Genomic DNA, 23,891 nt, shown 5'->3' with positions numbered 1-23,891 from the left:
TTCTCCAGCTTTGCAGAGAACTGGCTGCTGATGTCTCTGGCTCCCAATGCACAAGCCAGAAGCTGTGGCATTTCCTGATTTTTCAGGGCAGCCAAATTCTCCGCTCGTGTCAAGGTTTGGCATCACTGAGAAGGAAGAGGGACTGCCATGTGCTTCTTGGGATGGGCCGCTCCTCTAATGTATTCATTTCTGCAAACAAAGAAAAAACTGTCCTCTAAAGGTACCCGGGGGACGCGGGTGGTGCTGTGGGTTAAAGCCTCAGTGCCTAGGGCTTGCCGATCGTAAGGTCGGCGGTTCGAATCCCCGCGGCGGGGTGCGCTCCCGCTGTTCGGTCCCAGCGCCTGCCAACCTAGCAGTTCGAAAGCACTCTCGGGTGCAAGTAGATAAATAGGGACCGCTTACTAGCGGGAAGGTAAACGGTGTTTCCGTGTGCGGCTCTGGCTCGCCAGAGCAGCGATGTCACGCTGGCCACGTGACCCGGAAGTGTCTTCGGACAGCGCTGGCCCTTGGCCTCTTTGAGTGAGATGGGCGCACAACCCTAGAGTCTGTCAAGACTGGCCCGTACGGGCAGGGGTACCTTTACCTTAAAGGTACCCGGAGGAGTCTGGCCCTCCATTGCAGGGGCCCATCAGGAGGACTCAGCCCCAGGCGCACAGCCTCTGCTCATCATGGGTGATGGAAGCTGCAGCCCCACTCCTGCTCCATTGCCATAGATGCCACAGGGCTGCTTTCCTCTTGGAAAGTGGGCTGGCAAGTGACTTCCTCTCCACGAGTGATTTCTCGGCTGTGGGGCTGCAAGAAGCCATTCTGCTTCCCATCAGAACCCCAAGTTCTTTTAATTAATACAAATCAGCTCAGCAAGGCCACCACGGAGCTGTTGGTGAATACCTGTTGCCAGTCGGTTTCCACGTATGCCACTATCCTGGCTTCTTGCCCTTCTCTTGTATAACAATCCCATAGGTATTTGCACAACAATATCTTGGCCGCCTTCAGAAAGTAAGCACTGCACACAGAGAATTTGAAATGGGGGATGAATTGTCCAGACCATTCTTTAAGCAAGAGTGTATCCTTGGTTGGGCTGTGAGTAGAGTCACTCATAGTGAACCTCTGCTGATAAAGGACTGAGAAGAGGAGGGCCAAAGTGGACAGGATTTTGGCTGTGGGCAAAGGGCCAGCCTGCTCAATGGATGCCCTGCCATGTACATACCCTTCCCATGCAAGCGGACGCGGGACTTGTCCACACTGCCGCATGTCTCAGGCTTTCTAGGCACGGGTCCAAGCAGTTTTCCTTGTGCCCCACCACTTTCCCTGGGAAAACCCTCTGTTTACTGCTGAATTGGAAGAAACTTCAGTCTGCAAAAAAACTGAATAATGTTTGTTCTGATTCAGCAGCAAACAGAGGGTTTCCCCGGGGGAAGCAGTGGAAGTGTGGATGAGCCCCCATTTGCATGCAGAATTTGCACACCTTCTCAGTTGCTGCTGTGCTGACTCAGCATTCAAACAGACCAGCTCAAGTACAGTCACTCATATGGCTCACGTGGAATACTTACATGGGCAAGTGATTTATCCTCCTTGACTTATCCTCATGTTTCTTTTGGCCCATTTGAAACTACTGGACTTACTTCTCAGGAATCATGTTTAAATCATGAGTTCTCAGGTCTTCTGGAAACCGTTCCCTTGGATTATGGTAACAACGATCCCATATTCATGTCAAAACTCAAATGGCTGATGTGGTGAACGTGAGCAAGCTGTGAACAAAACCATTCTATCTGATCCACATGTCACAAACTCCTCTGGAGCACAACACCCCCCAAAAAGAGGGGGGAAACCTGTCATTTTAAAAAAAAAGTGTTACTGCTCTATGTGTCCAGCACTATGATGCCAAGAGTTTGTTTTTGTCATCCTACAACACCCCCTCCAAATGTGTCCATTTTGTTGAATAGGGTTTTAGCATTAAAAAAGTATTTTACTGAGCACTCCTGCACGTCCCCTGCTGTGATGCCAAAGGGTTTTTGTGACTCACATGTGTCCTTTTTAAAAAATTAGACTTCAGTCCCACCTTCTTAGATGGCTGTCATTCACTGTGGTCACTGTGGGCTAACCAGGTTAGTCATCGCTGCTCTAGAGATTTCCTGCTTGATATGGGTTGGTCTCATCTCTGCTGATTACAGGGGAAATCCAGCACAATTAGATATGGAGAAGACCACCTTATTCCTGTAATTGTCATGTTCCATTCTGCAAAGTATTTTTGTTGATGTCTTTTCAATTTCTTCTTGGTTTTTAGGGTGAGCCAGGGCAACAGGGTGACCAAGGACGAGAAGGACCTTTTGGACCACCCGGAGAGCCAGTAAGTCACTGTTCACACACTTGATAGTCTGTATCTGTTGTATGGGCAGAGGCAAAAGGCAAGTTACTGCATGCGAGGGAACAAGAGATCAGCTCAGGAACCCAGCCAGGTCTACAGCAGCTAGAGATAGCTCTTAGACTCTTTTCCACACTCCTTGTCTGGTCTGCATGTTACCTCTGACCCACAGTGAAAGCTGGAAATGTGCCATGTGTTGGTTGAGAAAATTTCAACAAAATGAATTTTTGGCAGGGAACAATGTAATGAAGTAACAGTGCTAAAATTAATAAAAGTAGACCAATAAGCGTCAAGACAAATCAGGCAGGGGATGGGGAACTTGTGGCTCTCCAGAAGTTGCTGGAGGTGAACAAAGGGAGGGCCACAGTTGCCCAGTCCTTGAAATAAGACTTGGTCCTTTCACTTTGGGCTCTTTAGCACTCAATCGGCACAAACGACAATTCTGGTTTTCCCCGGATTGCCATTTCTTCCAATCTGTTGCTAAAGAGCGGGTTTTCGCTTGGAAAAGGAGTGGGGCAAAGGGAAAACTACTTGGACCCGTGCCTAGAAAGTGTGGATCTTGTGGAAAACCACTCAGATGTGTGATTTCAAGGCACAGGAGAAGCAGAAGTGTGGAAGAACCCTTTGTGAATGAGAAAACCTTGGCTGCATCCTGAATATCTTGAAACTCATAGTATAAGGTTGTGCAGAGACTATTAATGACACAACCAGTTTGGTCTTAATGATGTTTTATTACATTTTCATTTTTTAACGTTTCCTAGTTGCCCAAGTGTACCCCCGGGGGTAGCATATCCTTCCTCAGGTTCCAGAAATTCTTGTCCTGTTTTTCAAGAAAGGATTATTTGCTCTGGTCTGTTTGCCAAAATGCATCCCATCCAGTCTGCTGTGAAGTATCAGTTTTTCTAGCAATAGTATTGAGCGTAGTTGAAATTAAATGCAGGTGTTCTCTGTCAGAAGGAATAATTAAAAACAGCCTGCTAGAAGAAACGCTTCTAGAAGAAAAGCTGGCATAAGCCCCACCCTGGAGATGAGAGCCTTCCCCAAATCCATTGGCTCACACTGTCTGCCTGCACTGTGCAGCACAGAGAGCAGCTCAGAAGTTGGTGTGGATGCATTCTTCAAAATGGGGGAGGGCAGCTGCACAGCTACCCAAGGGATGTTACACCACAATTATTTGATCTGACCATAGTAAGATATGTACATTTTAAGATGTTTAAGATACATACATGGACACGGTGATGTAGGCACTTGAATTTGTGACTAAAAGGACAAATAAATCATCATTTGAACTGATGTGAACATCATAAAAATCTGAAGCCTGCCTTTTAGGAAAGAAGGAGGGCTGGCTACAAGTTTTGGGGAAATGCAGAGGTTGGGGAATGGACCAACTGATTCTGTCTTGTTCCCTCCTCTTTCCTGGCAAAACCAGAATGGAGGCTGGAAGGGATAACCTTTGAGGTCTTCCAGCCCTACAATTCCATGATCCTACTAGCGCTTTGCTTTTGTTCAGTTACAGTGAATTTCTGGTTCTTCAGTCTACAGCACAGGAATGTTGACACTGCTTAATTCCAGCACCCACCTCCAAATAAAAAATGGTCCTTATTCCCTTCCAGGGCACATTTGTTAACAATATGTACCCTGCGCTCATTTTCCCCTCCCCAAGACAGATGTTGCCTTTCATTTAGTTCCTATGACAGCTTTGGCTGTTCTTTTCGAGGGGGAGAGAAAAGTCAAATTCTTACACCTTCTGCCAGGAAATGCTGTCTCATGCTGTCCATGCCTTCTAACCCCATTCTATGACACAAACAAATCGGACTGTGTGACATTTTCCAGTTGCTTCATATTAGTTATTCTTGTGCACGTTGATTTAGAAAATGGTTCAGCATTACTGCCCTGGGCTTCTTTGGGAGGAAGGTGGAATATAAAGTGAGTGAGTGAGTAAACAAACAAACAAATGCACTCAGGTTACACAGGTCAGCCTGTGAATAAAGCATCAGTAGCCCAATCCTATGCATGGCTACTCATAAGTGTGTCCAGTTGGACTTGCTCTCTTATATTGCATCTGAGTGCAACTTTGAACTGCTAGATCCTGATTGGCCCATGATGTATGTCAAGTCATTCACATTTCAGTTCTGCCAATCCATCATGAAATCATATAGCCGATATGCCAAAGGGATTCACCAGGAGGTCATTGAGGGAGTTTGGAGCTGAGGCTTTTGCTCTTTGCACAACTTTATACTGACCACTTATTTTGAAGCGTGAAGCCATTGAGATGTCTTCCCATTTTTCTAGGGTGAAGCAGGCACAGCTGGTCCTAAAGGGTACAGAGGAGATGAAGGCCCTTCTGGACCGGAGGTTAGTATATTCTAATGTCCATGATTAGGGGAACTGTTCCTTGCCTCAAGAGCTTAAAAGGCCATACACTTCATAGACAGCAATGTTGCAGAATGCTATGCTGCAGAAGTCATAGAGCACCATGTGTTTTCATGACATACAGAGTTATACATCAAAGGCTACTTAGAAGACATGGAATCTAGTGCGGCTTCTGCCCCTGCTTGCTCCTCTGGGCAACCCCCACTTACACCCCTGGCCAACCCCCTCCCAGCCCCAATAGTTAGGACTTCAAAGTGAATCACTTTGAAGGGCTTTCAAACTGCCCTTTGTAAACATCCTTTTCAATGGACATTTGATCAGTAAAATATAAAAAAAATGTTGCCATTTGCAGTATCATTTGCAAAGACAGCCCCATCTGGAAAGCCCATAGAGTCCTATAGAACGTTAAAGGCAAACTATGTATTTATTTAGTATTTAAGGCACCAGAGGGTGTTTCAGATTTAAGGCACCAGAGGATGATATTTGTGTCTCAACAAGTGCTGTCCATATGGCAATGACTTTGATGCGTTCCCCTATGTGCTTTATAGGGTCCTAAAGGACTGCCTGGCCCTCCTGGATTACCTGGAGAAACTGGCTTGATGGGTGAAAGGGTGAGTGTCCTAAAGGAAGCGTGCAAAACGTGAGAGGTCTCACCGAGCTGGACCAGGAGGACTCTGCGCAGTCCTCTTCCTCCCAGCTCCTTGGCTCCTTGGGAAGCAACTTCGCCAGACCTGAGTGGCTGGGGAGGGGAGGGGAACAGAGCAAACCAGGTACTCACTGGAGTGTCTGAGGAGAAAATGGGGGGAGGGGAGGAGAAATCCATCCCCATCTGAGAGAGGCTGCTGTGCTTCGCTTACTTCCCCCTCAGGCTCCCTCCATGTCCCTTTCACTCCCTCGCCCACCTGCCAGATGCAGCACTGCTGAGGAGAAAAAGGGAAGCTGGGCTTCCCCAGCCCCGTTCTCATTGCTGCCTCACTCGTGAACCTGCAAGAAACCAGGGCTGCTGTGTCCAGTCGCCAGTCAGGGGCTCCAGAACAACCGTCAGCCCCACCTCCTTCCTCTTGGGTCCGCCCCCCCCCCCCCCAGCCTCTGTTTCTCTTGCCAGCCACCCTCCCTTCATCCCGCTCTTTCTATCCATGCCCACAATGGCCCTCAGGTGGGAACCGTCACCCATTTTTCTAGGGGGGGGAAGCACTGCCTGTAACATAAAGTTCTCTGGTGGCTAACAATGAGTCGATCCCAGGGAGCCTGCCAGCTTAATAGACTAAGGACATACAAGGTTCATAAACTAAACTCTGACGTCTCCTCTTGGTTTTGGAACTTCCTCTTAGGGAGAAGATGGCCGAGCGGGAAATGGCACAGATGGCTTCCCCGGTTTCCCGGTGAGTTTCACTCCAGAAGGCCAGAGTTGAAAAAAGAATTCAGACAAAGCTTATTTCCACTTGCATTCTTTTTTTATTTAACTTCCTCTTTTCCTTCTTTTCCTAAGGGATATCCTGGCAACAGAGGTGATCCTGGGGCTAATGTAAGTCTCAGTCTCTCCTTTCTTTATTCTTGGTACTCAGGCATGCCATGTCTCCTCCCCAGCCCCTGCGCACACAGCTTGAAAGTATCAAGCACTGAAATCATATGCTGGTATATTTGTTAATCACAGAACAGTAACGTGGAACAGCTTTAGAGCTGATACTTGTAGTTTTTTGAAAAGATAAACAAGCTCTTTGGGAGATTATTTGGAGAAAAAAGTGTGATTGTGAATTATTGTACTAGTCTATTGGTAAAAGGAACTTAACTGGAAAGCAGGATGCAAGCAAACTTCTCCAAGTTTAGGCTTCAAGAACTTTTCATAAATTTCTTCTCTGACTCAGATCAACATATTGCTGGCTTCCATCCTATGTCACTACCAGCCCTTTCTGCCGCTGCCAGCAGCCCATACCCAACACAGTGCCCTGTTCCCTTCCCACAAGTGGGAACTGTTGCTCTCAGGAGGACTCCATATCCCATGGTCCCTGGCGCTTTGTGCTCCAATGCTCTGCTAATCAATATAGAAGAGAGGAAGGGGAAAATCTATTCCTTTACATCCATCCTTGTTGCTTCCACCATCACTTGTCAGAAAAGGGATGATATATTTGGGGGGCGGATGGCAGGGATGAGCAGGCATTCTTCTGAGCCCTTGGATTGGTTCAGAAGGATAATATGAATTGTGTTCATATTTTCACCACAAGAAATTCTGCTGTTCCCAATTTAATCCAAAACAAATTTGAGAGAGCTTGCCCTTTGTACTGAAAAGCCTTTCCTTGGCTAAGCATCTTATTGCAAATTGTAAACAGTACACTAATAATTGTTTGCCTAATGTTTCTAATAAGCATATGAGAGGTTTTGCCCAAAGTCACGTTCTACCCAGAATTGCCTTGCAGTGCAGTGGAGGCAGATGATTGCTCTGAATGTAGCTTGGTAAGAAAAGGTCTAAGTCCAGCAGATGGAATGTATCTGAATGCCTTTGGTGATCTCTTGCCTGCAATCAAGCATGTTGACAAGAAGCAGAGAGCGCTGTGTCTGCTGCAGTCTATGGACAATGCCTCTTTCCATGGTTAACTGCAGGAGCTGAGTGCCACGTGGTTTGTATACTTCTGCCCAATGGCCTTATATCTTCCCTTTCCAGGGTACCAAAGGCTATCCTGGTCCCAAAGGCGATGAAGGAGAGATTGGAGACCCGGGGCTGGAAGTAAGTAAAAGAACCGGATAGATTATTCCCTTATGCAATATAATCCATGAGTTTTATTTCCCACCATACATCTTTATTTGAAATATATGATAAAGTATTCAGCAATATTATTCGATACTTTAACACCCATCCATTATACTATTCAAAAATATGTGGAGGGAGTAATAGAAAACTTGTCTGGACAGATAGGGAAGTGAGAGAGTGTATTTGGAAAGAATTGAGTTGCCTTGGTCATGGAAGACAGGCAGAGCAGGAGAAGAAAATGTGGAGACCAAATTTCGGTTCCCTTTTAGATTCGACAAAATAACTCCTATTTACCAAGTCTTTGAAAAAAACTAATTGAAATAAGTGATGGCACAGAAAAGTGAACACACACTTTGGCCAACTTTAGCTGAGTTTGCCATCTGAGACAACAGCTAGAATTAGAAATATGCAAATACCTATGGATGAAACATTCTTGATTCAAGTATGTGCTGTGGAAACAAATGGGGATTCCTTCCACCTAAATGCATTTAGGTTTTCAGTTTACATTTCTGATAGTCATTAATTGTTATTTATTTGTTTAAGAAGTTATGTCAATATAGTGTACAATTCATTCTAAACAATATAAAAATGCACATTAAAACCAGCTTAAAATCAAACAACCTAAAACCCAAGATAGAAGAAAGATAATAAACACCAGTTGAAATAATAATCAAATATACATTATTTGCTATCAAAGGCTTGAGTGAACAGGACAATCTTAGTCTAGTGCTGCAAAGATAGCCATGGTGGTACCAGGCAAATGTTCCTGGGAAAGGCCAGTTGAAGGGCCAACACAGAAAAGGCCTAACATTTGAAGGCTTGAAAATCTGAATATCCATTAGGAGCAAGGCCTCAGATGATGATCTCAGCAGACACACAGGCTCATGACAGAGATGGTGTGTGATGGGCAGGTACAGTGAATTTAACTACCAAAGATTAGAACACTTGTTTGGGGGTTTTGAATTTAGAAAAAAATATGACGAAGGAGGAAATGATAGAAGTTTATAAACTTATGAGCAGTAGAGAGTGAGTGGATAAAGGAGATTCTTCTCCCACTTTCATAACATTAGAACTCAGGATCACTCAATTAATCTTCGTTTTGCATCTGGGTTCGATTCTGCATGAGTCGGTGGAGCACATGTAAGCCTGCTCTGCCCTGTTCCACCCCTGCCCCGTTCCTCCCTTGTTGTCTTTATGACATTTTGGAGCTAACTTCTGTGCCGTGCACAGGATCGTGATTGCATGTCATGCAGACTTGCCTAAATCAGTTGTTGCCTATACATAAAAGGCAACACCATTTCATACAGTGAATAAATAGCTTATGGAACTCACTGCCACAAGGTATGGACCAGAGTTCCAAAGGAAGTGATAAAAACATTACAGGACCAATTTTCAGGCTTTTTATCAAAGCTATGGGTGACGATGGAGTGATTTATCTTTTCAAAATATGTGTGAATTACTATATAGATGTCATCTGCATTCAGGTTTGTGTGCTGAGCACAGGTAAGATTTATATATTTCTCATCTGTTCACATGATGCAGGTTCTCCTGATAGTGCAGTGTTGTGGCTCTTGCACCTTCCATACCTGGGGGGGAAGTGACATGCAACCCAGTCCTTAGATAGGAAGTGACCTCACATATGCTAATCAACCAGTTTGATTGCTCAGTTGTCATAGTAAGAAAGCTGAGCAAAGGCAGCCCAGAAGTCCTTCTCTAACTTGAATGTCTTCTTTAACACAGAAAAGAGTGTAAGCGTCCCCTTAGGAAACGGGTGTCTTTTTCTTCCAGAGCAATGCAACTGGGACCCGAGGCATGAAAGGAGCCAAAGGTTACAGAGGACCAGAAGGGCCCCCAGTGAGTAATAAAGTTGCCACTAAACTATGGATTATGAAGGAATGGACCTTTGGGGAGCTACTTGGGATATACAGTGGTGCCTCGCAAGACGAAAAGAATCCGTTCCGCGAGTCTCTTCATCTAGCGGTTTTTTCGTCTTGCGAAGTAACCCTATTGGCGGATTAGCGCTATTAGCGGTTTAGCGGCTATTAGCGGCTATTAAAGGCTTAAGGGATTAGCGGATTAGCTGCTAAAAGGCTATTAGCAGCTTAGTGCCTTAGAAAAAGGGGGTGGGGAGCGAAAAAAACCCCCCAGGAATCGCAAGACGAAAAAGAATCGCAAGCCCATAGAGAAATTCGTCCTGCGAAGCGCATTGAAAAATGGAAAACCCTTTCGTCTAGCAGGTTTTCCATCTTGCGAGGCATTCGTCTTGCGGGGCACCACTGTATTATGATAGAGTAATACAATAACTGACTAGCTAGTAGTCTTTTATCAAAATGCCTCAGGTAACAAATTGCACCTGAGCCAATGCCCGGTGCTCTTACGAGGATAGCAACAAGAATATCTTCACAACTCTCAAGAAGAAGAAATATCAACCACAACATTCAAAGGCATTTTCATTGGCAGATATTCTAATCCTCATAGCCAGATGACTATGAGTACAAGTGGGGAGGTGTATAATTTGGATTATGAGTAATTAAAAGAGCTACAGTGGAGGCCCCTTGGTTTTAATTTTTGGTGAGAGGTATTTGGTTAGGAGGGTTTCCTGTTTTTGAGGGGTGCTGCCAGTTTATTTCTTTGTCTGTGTGGGGGGATCCCTGCGGTAACAACTTGTACCCTAGCCCATTTGTTCTGGGATTAGAGCTCATCTCATCACTCTCTAAGGCACCACAGGACTCTGCCATTTTTGTAACAACTGTCTGACATAGCTTTCTCTCTGGAATTTGTCTGATGCAACTAAGTATTCTCTTGGCACTTGTACAATGTGTTGTTTTCCAGGGACCTGCAGGACCCAGAGGCCCTCCAGGACCAGATGTGAGTAAAACCGGCCTTGCATGACACTTGGGTCCTTCTCTTAGTGAAGGGTTGGGTGATTATGGAGGGAAGTGTTCAGCAAAGCAAAACAGAGTAGAGATGCACTCCGGCTCATTCCCTGAGTCAGTGACTTTCCCTTCTTAGCTTTCAGTAATATTTCCAGCTATCTGTCTTTCCTTTTGACAATCTGACTTTAAAGTGAAGAAAACAGAAGTGACTTGTTCTGGACCTTCCTTACAGCCTTGCATTTTCTTTCTGGTAGGCACCCCAGATATAGCCTTTGCCCCCTCCTTGTTCCTTATGCCAGTTCTGAGATTTATACCTGCATTGGGGAGGCTCCCACAACCGATAAACTAACTTTGTTTTAAGCTCATTGTCTGTACTGTAGTCAGCTAAGAGGGGACAACTTCAGAATGGCAGATCAAATGACAATCTTTTCAAGTAAGCAAGGAATAAGCACCCATTCACAATATTACCTAGAATTCATTACTTTAGCCTGAAATCAAGACTAAAGTGACAGTGTTGTTTCTATCAATGGAAACTTCCTTCTTTGCTTCCTGCTTATTAGATAATGCTCCACAAAGGCAGCCTGCCCTCTCATAAAAACATCTAATGCTTCACATGCTGCCTGGTGAATTGATTGCTAAATGTCACAGAGCTATTTTCTTGGGCTATAACTGCAATGAAGGACCCAGCTAAAGGGGGATGCAGAATGATTCTTAATTTCCAAGACCTGATGACACCAATGTTTCTTCGTTTGTTTCCAGGAATGTGAAATTTTGGATATCATCATGAAAATGTGCTGTAAGTATTCTGACTCCTACTGTTGCAGAATTAGCAGCTGTATCATTACCAGTGGCCAAGTCAGAACAAGAAACAATAGGTTGTTGGCTTTAACCAAGCTTCACACCATCACATTGATTCTGTAATCCAAGTCGTCATGTTTCTAAATGGATTCAGGCTCAATGTTACAGAACCAGGGAGCCAGCTTGGCTCTAGTCAACAGAAGTCAATGCCCAGAGCCATCTGAAAAACAGTTGGATCTATCATGCAGCAAGGGCCCATTATCAATCCCACCCCCCAATCAGGTCCCAAGGACCAGTCTACTGGTTTTTTGGACCAGTAACAAGCCTTGTATCCTAGCTTCCTCTAATTCAATTTTTTAAAGTGGCTAGCGTGACTCAAGCTTGGAGGGGACTTCTCCTCCATTAAGTACTGTATTTCTGGTGTGAACCCAAGAGAAAGGGAAATTGAAACCTGATTCTGCCTGTTTTGGCAAAGAAGTTCACAGGCTAAGGCTCTTAATTTGTTTTCATCCTTTATTTATATTTTGAAAGTATTAAACGTCTGCATCTGCTATTGAATATCAACCAAGCAAATTATTTCCTACATTCCAAAAACCACAAAGAAATGATAAGAGAGATTATTTACAATGTTTGGGAAAGGCCTCCCCCTGCATGCTGTCTGCAGTCCCAGTTTTAACTAGTTGAGCAACTCTGTTGCACTGGGAATTAGGATTTCCTGTATACCTTATCTTCATCCTTGTTACATTTGTTGTTTACATCAAATTACATTTGCTGCTTAACAAACTCTGTGGTTATTTTCCAGAGTTTATTAAACACTAAATGTGATTTCATTATTAATTGCAGTCAGGGATGTCAAACAATCCCAAAATATGTGTTCCCACTGAAATGTCCTTCAGCATTTTTATTATACTTCCCTCTTTACTTTTTGCTAAGTAGCATATGCTGGATTTGAAAAAGAAAACATCTGGGATATGAAAATCATCTTAAAGTTTAGCTAATATCAGGGAGAAAGTTTTCAACATCCTCATATTGATATTTAATTTCAGTGCTCTTTAGAGTCGCAGTGAATTTGAAGTTGATTCTCACCATATTTCTTTCTTTTCTTCCTCTCTCCTAGCTTGCTGCGGTGAGTGTCATTTTTGCAGTTTCTTTAACAACATTATTGCATTTTCATTTTAAAAATTGCCACAAGATTCAGATGGAGGAAGCTTACTCTTCAAATGCTGTTGCTGCTGCTCCTCTAAGACCCCTTGTCACTGTCTCCATTTTATGGCCTTCTGCTATAGCTGTTTACTGCTACAGTCTTAAGTTATTGTGCTTCCATAACATTGGCCATCACATAAAAAAATGCCCACATCATCTACACAGCCTTGCTGGTGTCCCAGAGATGCATGTGCAGCCCTTTCAATAAGTGAGTAGATAACTCAGAATCGCCCTTTCTTTCGTTGCCTTAGCCTTTGCAAGGATGTTCCTATGATGCACTTATATCTGTTCAGGTGGCCCAAACAGAACCACTGAAAGTTAAATAAGTTCTCTTTAATTACATCTGGGTGTATAAAGGAATTAGGGCAATTATTATTTTCCTTTCAAACTGCTACTTCATCAGACTTGAGTTGCAGTCCTAAGGGCATTTACTTAAATGTATTGTATAACAAAATATGACATTCTGAGAGGATGAAGATGAAGCTCTGATTTAGTGTGAGTTTACATGTTCCTCCACATTGTAATAGGGATTCTGTGTAAAAAAAAAACCATGTAAACATACTCTAAATTATGTCATCACACAAATCATGGTTAAAGAAGCTTACAGTGCAGTTTAATATCTAAATTAACTAACAGTGGTTTGCAACTGGCAAATCAGAAACAAAAACCAATATTTGAGGTAGATCTGCAAACTGTGGTTATACTAACTATGATTTGGCATGACTGGTCAAATCATAGTTACAGCTGCTGCTCTGCCTTCAGATTTATCCAGACACTGGAGTGTTGAGGAAGGAAAATAATAATAATCTCTAAACAATGATTTGCCTGTAATGTTAGCAGTGCAAACCATAGTTTGGATTCTAAGCTAAACTTAGCATTTGGCAAGAAGTATAGCTTTTATTGTTACTGCTGTTGTAGCTGGTTCCCTTGGGTTGTTCAGCATCTGAAAGAAAGCCTTCATATTTCCACGAATGTTTCTATTGTGTGGTTCTGTGCTCTGTTACAGAATGCAAGTGTCTTCCTGGCGATGTTCTGTTTGTGCTGGACAGTTCAGAGAGCATTGGCCTGCAGAACTTCCAGATTGCTAAGGATTTCATTGTCAAGGTCATTGACAGGCTTATCAAGGATGAAAAAGTGACGGTAAGACTTGCAAACAATCACATATACCCCCCCCCCCAGCAATATATGTTTGATGCATGCTATCATAAAACAACTGAGATACTTTCAAGTTTCCTAATATTGTCAAAATCAACTACCTCCAGAACCTTACCCAGAGAACAGGATGCTGCCGTTACAGCTCCTAGATGTTATAAACTTTTCTTGGTGTCTTTGTTTATGATAATACATGGACTGAAAAACATCATTTGATGTTTAACTTTTCTCTTAACAGTTTAGACCAGGGGAGACCAACGTTGGTGTTGTGCAGTACAGCCATGACAACACCCAGGAACTGGTGGCCCTGGGAGACAGCAACATTGACAACATCGGAGCCTTTAAGGAGTAAGTTTAGATCAGATAATTGGGAGTTAGAGAGGGGTTATTGTGCTCAGTTTTATATGTGGCACTTTTGTGGGATGTTTTTCAGGTATCTGAATACCTTATTGCAGGAATGCTTAGCCCTAAGCACACTCAATATGAGCCACTACCCTGGGTCTCAGTGCACAACCAATAATTGTGGCACTACAGACCCTGAGGTCACCAAGGCATGGCCAGGTTTAGCTCTCATCCTAAAGACGTAACTAAATTGCACTCAAGTTACTTTGTCAAGTAAATGTCTGCCTTGCATTTGGATAGGAAGGACTGTATTTGGGAGCAATGTATCAGTGACTCTAAAACTGAGGGGAAATGACCATTGTAGTAGATCATCTTGATCATTACATGACAAGAGACAGACCAACATGTCTTCTGCCACAGATATGCCAAGTGGAATTCTAGGGCACATTAGCAAAATGATGGGTAAACAGATTTGCCGCTTTATGCTTAATGCATTGGGACAAAGATGCTTCCTTCTTCTGGGAAATTATCTGATTGGAAGGTTCTTCTAAGAATCTTAAGGCTGATCTGGGTGTTTTCGCGAAGAGATCACCTGCCTTCAACCCATCCAACACCTCCCATCCCTCTTTACCTTGAATTTACCTGTCGAGTCAGGTGCCTTTGTTATACAAAGCACACATAAATCTCTGTATTATTAGGATTTTGCTTACCATTTATTATCACCTTGCAGCACTGGATAGGAACACTCCAGCCACCTCTATGCTCCCATAGTAATATGTTGATTTTGCCTCCATTTGAGAGGTGCCAAGAAATCACTAACTGAATGGAGTTTTGCTGCAAAAAAATGAGAATTTAAAAAGTACTCCCCACCTCCTCCGATTTCTAATCTACAGACATGCTGTTCAAATTAACTCTCTACCACAGAGCTTTCCAAACTGTGCATTGCAACACGTTAGTGTGTCTGCTGTAGTGTGTAGGTGTGTCGCGCAAACACTCCCCGCTCTCCTCCCAGGACAGGAAAGGGGGTGGTTTAGCCTCCGGTTTGCTAGGAAAACTGAATTACTGTGTCGCGAAATGATGCATGTCTAAAAAGTGTGTCACCAACATAAAAAGTTTGGAAAGCTCTGCTCTGCCATGAATCCTTTGAAGATAACTAACCAATAATGCTGCTCGCTGGAAGGACAGATCGTGAAGCTGAGGCTCCAATACTTTGGCCACCTCATGAGAAGAGAAGACTCCCTGGAAAAGACCCTGATGCTGGGAAAGATGGAGGGCACAAGGAGAAGGGGATGACAGAGGACGAGATGGTTGGACAGTGTTCTCGAAGCTACAAACATGAGTTTGACCAAAGTGCAGTGGAAGACAGGAGTGCCTGGTGTGCTCTGGTCCATGGGGTCACAAAGAGTCGGACACGACTAAACAACTAAACAACAACAACACCAAACCAATAAATCAATTGATTACCTTGTTTTGGGGTACATTGATTGACTGATACATTGCCAATTGAGAGTACATGAGAACTTCCTCAGAATATAATTTTGTACTTCCTATGCAAATTAGTAAGATTACATCACTTTCTCACATTGCTACCACAAAAAAATTTTAGGTTTGTTCATGGCAAGTGCTTTAGATTATCTGGAAGGAAAAGCAAGTGAACCAGACTTAACAGGGGAGGCAAGCCAAGAATAAGGAAAGAGCTGGGAGACAGGTCTAGATTTCTCTGTCAGAAGAAGAGCTGGCACTGAAACTCAACACTGCTTGCTTTGCAGAGCTGTGAAGAACCTGCACTGGATTGCTGGTGGCACATATACTGGGGAGGCCCTTCAGTTCACCAAGGATAACTTGCTGCGGCGTTTTCCCTCTGAGAAAAGAGTGGTCATAGTCATCACAGACGGACGGTCTGATGTACTTCGGGACCAAACACCACTCAACGTTCTCTGTGAAAGCAAGACCCAGGTGAAATCAATATTATATGGAGGGCAGGAGGAGGGATAGGAAAGCCTTCTTGGGTGAAGGTGTGTCTTCCTATTGAGAAAAGTTTGGGTCAGTGACTTTGGTTAAGCCAGGAGGAAACCGGCACTTGTGCGGGCAGTGGAGCGCAAGCTGGGCTTCTTCACAATTCCACTCATCCTGTCACTTTCGCCCAGGAAAACCTGCTCTTTATCAGGTTTTTGGCAAATTGAAGTTTGCTCCAATTCAGTGGTAAAGAGCTGGTTTCCCTGGAGAAATGGAAAACTGGTGAAACCCATGCCTAGAAAACACTACAAGCAGGAAACCCTTCAGAACCCTGCTTTCTAGGCATGGGACAAGCGGAGTGTGAAGGAGTCCTGAGACGGCTGTGTAGCGAAGGGAGCTCCAGACTGAAATTTATGTCTTTTACTGAAGAGTTCCTGCAGTGATCACAATTCAAGGGCTAATGTGAATGTCAGAAATTCAGTGAATGTTGATACTCATTGGTAATTCTTAGCGCTTTGGAAGACCAGTGGGAAGTATAAGAAAGTTCTAACAAAGCAGACTTGGAAGGATCCTAAATAAGCTTATGAATGGGTTTTGTGTGATATTTACCAAGGCAAGCAGGGCTGGGGAATATCAAAAGAAAACTTGGCAGCATGATCTCTGTTCTTCAGCAACAGGATAGTTTCCCTTTACTTGCCCCAATGTTAATGAAAGATAACTGTGTCTCGATTAACACTGGATTATCCAGTAAAGAAGAATTCTGTCTCCCCCCTGACCAATATATTCCCTATATTATTCTTGTTATTTCATTTTATCCCCCTTGATCCCCACTTGGGGCACCTGATGACTAGCTAATGTGGAATCATTGAGTATAAGCCTTACACATACCTGTCAACTTCTAGGTGGTTCCCCTGGGTATCGGTGATATTTCCAACAAACCAGCAAACACCGAGCAATTATCAACTATTTCCTGTGGGGGCATCTCTGTTTATCAAGAAAACTTTGCTTTGCTGCTGGATGACAATTTCCTGCAGAATGTTACCTCTCAGATCTGCAAAGGTAGGTGACACATATTTGGTTGCTGAGAGCCTAATTATGAGCTGGTATTGAAGGAGGTGGTTGATCCAGCTTCTCAACACAATGAATGCCACAAAGCAGCTGATGAGTGGAGAAAGGACAACATAAGCCTAAGTTTGTCTTAGATGCCAGAGTTTATTTAACAGTACATTCTGCTAGTACTACTTCAGTGACCCACACAATTTGAAGAGATGAAGTGGCCCTGTAGAATCCATATCTGCCATCTCTACCAAGGTCATTTGTAAGGTGAATGCAGAAGGAAAACAGCCATGGGTGGGTCCACCATACTTGTGATGACTGCTGTGAGGGTGGCCAAAGCCAGAGGGCTGGAGCCCCTTTGCCAAGTGGGAAAATTCCAACCTGGTCCCAAATACGGCTACCGACAAAGCCATTGCAAGGTCAATCAGTGCAGCACATGTCAGCCAAATAGGGAGGGCATGGGAAATCCAGCAAAGTGGCTGCCAAGAGAAGCCAGGGCCTTCCTTATATGCCCAGGAAGTGGACTGACACCCCCCCCGAGGAATGGCCCACCCCCTTGCACCCTTTTGATTGGCCAGTTGAGTGAGCAGGCAAGATCTGCTTCCTGGCAGCAAGCCTGGCCCAGGACCTCCTTTCCTTCCCAGGAAGCAGCCCCAAGGGGCCTTTCTCCCCAGATTATGGAGGGCGTGGGGAGTGCCAGCCTGCAACGGTGCCCACCAAGCAGGGGGAGTGGACTTTTGGTGTTGAACATTGATTGTAAATGAAGAGAAGGGTTTAGTGTGACGTTGTTTCATTTGTTTTATAGAAAAGAAATGCCCGGACTACACCTGCCCAAGTGAGTACTCTTTTTACAAAGTTGTGTTTATGAGTTGAGAATTTCTGTGCTCCGCATAATCTTGAAGTTGCCTTAGCGACTGCTATTTAGCTTACTCCATTTCCTCTGGACACTGACCATTCACCTGAGGAGCACCATAATTTGAAACAAGCTCTGTGTTTCAACTATTCTGTGCCATTGCACACCAGGGCCACCAGAAACCTGCATTTCCCGCTGAAATGGAGCAAACCCAATTGCTGCTTGCTCTGATGCAGCTGTAAAATGTGGGTTTTCCCAGGGGAAGGGAAATGCCAGGACAAAAAGAACCCTACTTGGACACAGGCCTGGAAAGCCCCGAGCTATGCCTAGAAAGGGGGCACAAAAGGAGTCTGGCTCAGAATCAACCAGTACCTCTTGGGATGTCCAGTTTCCTTTTGCATCCGAAAATGTACTACTTAGTTTCCAGAAAACTTAGTTCTGAGATTAACACTTCTATGCCTTGTATACCAACCGAGCAATCCCCATGCCCTGCCTTTTTATGCTGGTCTTGACCACAGCACACATACCCAAATCTGAAAGATTTGCAGCAGTGTCGTTAGCCCCTATCTCCTCTCTTTCCAGTCTCTTTTGCTGGCCCAGCTGATATCACACTCCTTGTGGATAGCTCCACCAGCGTTGGGAGCCGCAACTTCAACACCACCAAGACGTTTGTGAAGCGCCTTGCAGAACGATTCCTGACAGCAGCCAAGCCTTCGGAGGATGCCGTGCGCGTTTCTGTCGTCCAGTACAGCGGCAAAGGCCAGCAGAAAGCGGAGGTGCGGTTTGAGCAGAACTACACGGTGGTTGCTAATGCTATTGACAGCATGGAATTCATGAATGACGCCACGGACGTGAACGCAGCCCTCCGCTTTGTCACTGGTCTCTACCGGCAGTCCGCCCGTGCTGGAGCTAAGAAGAGAGTTCTGATTTTCTCTGACGGCAACTCTCAAGGCATCACCAGCAGCGCCATTGAGAAGGCTGTCCAAGAGGCTCGACGGGCAGAACTTGAAATCTATGTACTAGTGGTTGGCACTCAAGCCAATGAGCCCAATGTGCGTGTTCTGGTCACTGGGAAAGCGGCAGAGTACGATGTGGCCTATGGAGAGAGGCACCTTTTTAGAGTGCCGGATTACCAGTCTCTGCTGAGGGGAGTGTTCTATCAAACTGTCTCCAGAAAAATAGCTGTAGACTGAGGAGGTGGGAGTGGAAGAGCAAATATATAGATTCTAAGTGTTCAGAAATAAAATGTTAGCAGCCAGCTGGATCCATGTTTTTTATACAAAGCCATAGCCCACCCGTGTCCTTACTTTTGAGCTCTGTTTTCTTTGTTGTCCATGAATTCTTCCAGCCTGCAGGGAAAAGCATAGGATGGTTTATTTTTCCCCTACTTGATATCTCTCTTAACTGTATCTGAAATGACTATTTTTGTACCATATTTGATGAAGGTAAGCCGGGTTCATAAAGAACCTTAAATGCACTAACCTTATTTCTAAGGTTGATAGCACATTTCACATGAATATTAGGGTCCTCTTTCTCAAAATAAAAGGATCCCCTATATTTCATTGCCAAACTAATTTGTTAAATTTGTCTGCTCTTTTATTTTTATGTCAAGAAACATGTTGAGTAACAATTACTGTTTCGGGTACTTAGCTCCTGAAAGATCACATTGTCTTCAGAAATATAAGGTTCATTTCATGGTATAGTCACTGCTTTCCACGACAACTATGGAAAGTGCTAAATTTGTAACTTGAGTCATACAATCAAGTTCAAAGTAGGTTACTTTGACAGAAGGATTCAACCCAAGAGTATCTACCCAAACTAGAGGGCAGGATGAAGGAAGCTGATGTTGTTCATACATGATGAAATTGAGGGCTCTTCCACATTGCTGTTTGTCCTGTGATTCCTAGGCACGGGTCCGAGAGGTTTTTCTTTCGTCCCACTGCCTTCCCTGGGAAAACCCCCAGTTTACTGCTGAACCAGAACAAACATGAATTGGGCTTTCTGAAGATTTATGTTTGTTCCGATTCAGCAGTAAGCAGCAGGTTTCCACAGGGAAGCGGCGGGACAAAAGGAGAACCACTTGGAGCTGTACCTGGAAATTATGGGACAAGCAGGAGAAATTGTGGGCGAGCCCTGAGATTTGCAAAAGTGATATTCCAGTTTAAACAAAACCCAAAAGCCTATGCCATGAGTTTGGGCCTTTTGGCTTTGGAGGGCATCTCCAGCCAACATGAAGTCCATGTCGGTGCTACCCTGCCATGCCTCAAAGCCTGAGGTTTTACATTGTTCCTATGTTTACACATCAACTCATGAAAGAGACATTGAATTTAGGAACTGGTTTGGACAGATTTCATCCAGTGTTTCTAATGGTGCTCTTGCTATGATTTCAGTGTCCTTTCTTTTCAAAACAGGAAATTGTTTTTAACACTGCGCCTTTTATTGTTTTTTCACCAATATTCATTTTACCACTTCATTTTATTTTATTCCTGTGATTTATTGACAGATGTTCACTTTGAAAATTTGTTCAAATAAATTGTTTTCCACAGTTTTGGTAGGAGGGAAATTGATTTCTTTCAGTTCTTAAGTTACAAGAAAAAGTTGCACAAGTAGTGTGTGCAAGGTTGTGTTTGACAATGTGGCTTCATTGCTGCATATGAGATACCAGAGATAGCCTTGGGTTATTCTTAAATAGTAGTAAAGGGTAAAGGGGACCCCTGACCATTAGGTCCAGTTGTGACCGACTCTGGGGTTGCGCTCTCATCTCGCTCTATAGGCCGAGGGAGCCGGCGTTTGTCTGCAGACAGCTTCCGGGTCATGTGGCCAGCATGACTAAGCCGCTCCTGGCGAACCAGAGCAGCACACAGAAACACCGTTTACCTTCCCGCCGGAGTGGTACCTATTTATCTGCTTGCACTTTGATGTGCTTTCAAACTGCTAGGTTGGCAGGAGCAGGGACCGAACAACGGGAGCTCACCCCATCATGGGGATTCAAACCACCGACCTTCTGATTGGCAAGTCCTAGGCTCATGACAATGGGCTGTTGATAGGCCAGAGAACAAGAGATTAACAAAAATATCTATGAGCTTCACTTATTAGGAAGATGTCTGAGACAGGACAGAGCATGGCACTGAAGTTTCAATGAGAACATTTTTTAAAACTGCTTGGCATTTCCCTTGGTAAGGCTCTGCCCTGGTTGCCCTAATGGGCCCCAGGGTCTTGGGGGGAAATGGGGGGGGGGAGCTTGTGAATAGTCCTGTGTGGTACCTTTAAAAAAAGGTAAAGGACCCCTGACAGTTAAGTTCAGTCACAGACGACTCTGGGGTTGCGGCGCTCATCTCGTTTTACAGGCCAAGTAAGCTGGCGTTTGTCCGCAGACAGTTTTTCCTGGTCATGTGGCCAGCACTTCTAGCGCCACTTCTGGCACCACTTCTGGCACAACGGAACACCGAAACCAGAGCAGCACATGGAAACGCCATTTACCTTCCCACTGGAGCGCTACCTATTTATCTACTTGCACTTTTTGACTTGCTTTCGAACTTTAGGTTGGCAGGAGCTGGGACCAAGCAACGAGAGCTCACCCCGTCGTGGGGATTCGAACCGCCGACCTTCCAATCGGCAAGCCCAAGAGGCTCAGTGGTTTAGACAACAGTGCCACCCGCGTCCCGTGGCACTTTTAAGACTGACCAATTCAAGCTACAATCCTGTACACACACATAAAAGGAAGCAATCTGCATGAGCTTAAGTGGACCTTACTTCTGATCAACATACGGTCATTGTGGCTTGACGGGCATTAAGAAAACAGCCGTGTTTAAAAGTCTACTGTTTCTTTGCAAAGGAAGAGAATAGAGAGAGAACCAGAGTGGGGGGGGGGTGTAATCCCAGTGAAGAAGCAATTATGATAGCAGGGACCCCTTCTAAACCAAAGTAAGGCACTTTTCAGTTTAGTTAAGTACTAATTATTTGTAAACCTGCAATTCTTAAGTGCGCACAGTATCTTTGCAAAGGAGGAGGATGAGGAGGATAAAAATAGAGAAGCTTAGCCATGCTGCCAGGCACCTCTAAGGCTGCCAGGCACTCTACCTAGTCCAGAGTCCACCAGCTGCCACTGCCAGGCACTTGTACTTGGAGGTGGTTGTGGGGCGGCTGTTTGGAGTGGGCTTGGCTGTGTGCTCTTCCCTCTGCAGCACTTCTGGTGGTGGGTGCTGCCTCCCCACAGATAATTCAACAGTCTGTCTATAAGCACTTTAAAAAGGATACTAAGAGCTGCTACGGTAAAATCTGGGTGCGAGGCTGCTCTGCCACCCAGCTCGTCGGACTAAGTCCGCTGGTCCCTGCAGAGGAAAATGAGCTCAGCCGGAGACAGGAGCAAACTGCAGAAGATCCAAGTTTATTGCGCAACAGGTTCAAGGCGAGATTGAACAGAGAGAAAGGAGTGACATGAACTTTTGAAACTTCCCTCCATGTCCCAGAATACAGTGCAAAAGACATCCCAGTTACATCATGAATACATTAAGAAGAGGTTGGGTTACACAGATTACATCATGAATACATTAAGAAGAGTTTGGGTCACACAGGATTAACATATGGAGGAGGGAGGGGGGAATATGCAGAGCTGGAGATATGCGCAGATAATCACATCCTGAGTACCTGATGGGAAGACAATGGTCCATGTATGCATGGTCTGCCACCTGGCCTTGCCCGGAGGAAAGGCTTGGCAGAGTGATTTGACAGGATTAGGGTCTTGACACCTTGCTTGAGGGATTATGGAGGACAGGGGAGGTGTCATGGAGTCCTAGAGAAATTGAGCAAATTGGCATGTTGATTTTCTATGAATTTTATAGATTTTAGTCCCTTTTGACATTGACAATTGGAAATAAATGGATATATTGTAGCGAAGAAGGAGGTGAAGAAGACATGCCCCCCCCTTCCGTATCAGAGCCAACATGGCTTTCTCAAAAACAAGTCATGCCAGACAAATCTCATTTCCTTTTTTATAGAGTTACAAGCTTGGTGGATCAGGGGAACGCTGTGGATATAGTATATCTTGATTTAAGCACGACTTTTGACAAAGTCCCCCATGATATTCGTGCGAAGAAGCTGATAAAATGTGGGTTGAACAAGGTAACTGTTAGGTAGATTTGTAGCTGATTGACTGACCATACCCATCCTCATCACCCTGGGAGAAAGTGACAAGTGGGGTGCCACAAGGGTTCTGCCCTGGGCCCGTTGTTGTTCAACATCTTTATAAATGACTTGGATGAAAGAATTGAGGGGATGCTCATCAAATTTGCAGAAGACGGGAAACTGGGAGGGGTAGCTAATGTCACAGAAGACAGAATCAGGATTCAAAATTACCTTAACAGAATTTCAGTGGGGACAAGTGTCAGGTTCTACACTTAGCAAAGAATAAACAGCTGCAGAAATGATGGGAAACACATGGCTTGCAAGCAGTGCATGTCAAAAGGATCTAGGGGTCTTAGTAGATCACAAGCTGAACATGAGTCAACAGTATGATGCAACAGCAAAAAAAAAGTGAATGCTATTCTCTGCTGCATCAACAGAGGTATAGTGTCCTGATCAAAGGATGTAATACAAGCACTGTATTCTGCCTTGGTCAGGCCACACCTGGAATATTGTGTGCAGTCCACACACATCAAATTATATCTCACTGAGCAAAGCCAAGATTCTAAATTTGCTCATCCTGGCAGGTCCTTGGTTTCAATTACACTGATAATATCTTTGTGCATTGCAAATATTTAATTTACTAAATCACTGCAGAATAGAATGATAAGGAAGGGATCCATTCAATTTCCTAAGAATTTGTCTATAACAAATTTTGCTTGTACCTGTTGCCAGCTGAATAGAATTTCTGAGCTCATAATCTGTTGAAACAAATATTTACAAGGAAAGACTGCTAATGTCCAAATTAGCATTTTCCTTCCAAGTAGCTGAACTTTGTGATATGTAGGTTGGATGAAAATCCAGCTGGAGGAAGATTTTGTAATCCAGACAAAAAGAATGCAATCTATGAGTGCTGGACACTTCACTGGAAAGTCACCAGGCACAGTGGGGTGGGTGACAGAAGCCAAATTTGGTCCACTATGTTCTTTAGGAGTCATAACTCCTTCCGAATGTAGACAGATCATGTATTGAGAATAAAGAATGAGAACATGT

At 44.3% G+C, this 23,891-nt stretch overlaps 1 protein-coding gene and 1 long non-coding RNA gene across 2 annotated transcripts in view; both read left to right on the top strand.

The window, feature by feature from the left end:
• COL6A1 (collagen type VI alpha 1 chain) overlaps positions 1-20,265 on the top strand; it is a 52,249-nt gene extending 31,984 nt beyond the window's left edge. The window contains exons 20-35 of the mRNA XM_083403211.1: positions 2,285-2,347; positions 4,655-4,717; positions 5,284-5,346; positions 6,067-6,117; positions 6,225-6,260; positions 7,395-7,457; positions 9,270-9,335; positions 10,314-10,349; positions 11,117-11,153; positions 12,273-12,281; positions 13,365-13,498; positions 13,749-13,858; positions 15,622-15,808; positions 16,711-16,867; positions 17,670-17,699; positions 18,300-20,265. Of these exons, the coding sequence (XP_083259337.1) occupies positions 2,285-2,347; positions 4,655-4,717; positions 5,284-5,346; positions 6,067-6,117; positions 6,225-6,260; positions 7,395-7,457; positions 9,270-9,335; positions 10,314-10,349; positions 11,117-11,153; positions 12,273-12,281; positions 13,365-13,498; positions 13,749-13,858; positions 15,622-15,808; positions 16,711-16,867; positions 17,670-17,699; positions 18,300-18,910 (1,716 nt within the window). The 3' untranslated portion in view covers positions 18,911-20,265. The remainder of the gene's footprint in view (positions 1-2,284; positions 2,348-4,654; positions 4,718-5,283; positions 5,347-6,066; positions 6,118-6,224; positions 6,261-7,394; positions 7,458-9,269; positions 9,336-10,313; positions 10,350-11,116; positions 11,154-12,272; positions 12,282-13,364; positions 13,499-13,748; positions 13,859-15,621; positions 15,809-16,710; positions 16,868-17,669; positions 17,700-18,299) is intronic.
• LOC310659601 lies at positions 88-1,940 on the top strand. The gene is made up of 2 exons (XR_014502849.1): positions 88-220; positions 591-1,940. It is a non-coding gene; the product is annotated as an uncharacterized lncRNA (long non-coding RNA).
• Positions 20,266-23,891: the final 3,626 nt, after the last annotated feature.

The sequence above is a fragment of the Podarcis tiliguerta genome (assembly GCF_965153285.1).
Source record: "Podarcis tiliguerta genome assembly, chromosome: 1".
NCBI classification, from domain to species: Eukaryota; Metazoa; Chordata; class Lepidosauria; order Squamata; family Lacertidae; genus Podarcis; species Podarcis tiliguerta.
The sequence above is the reverse complement of the archived record's forward strand: the minus strand, read 5'-3'. Positions and strand labels throughout refer to the sequence as shown.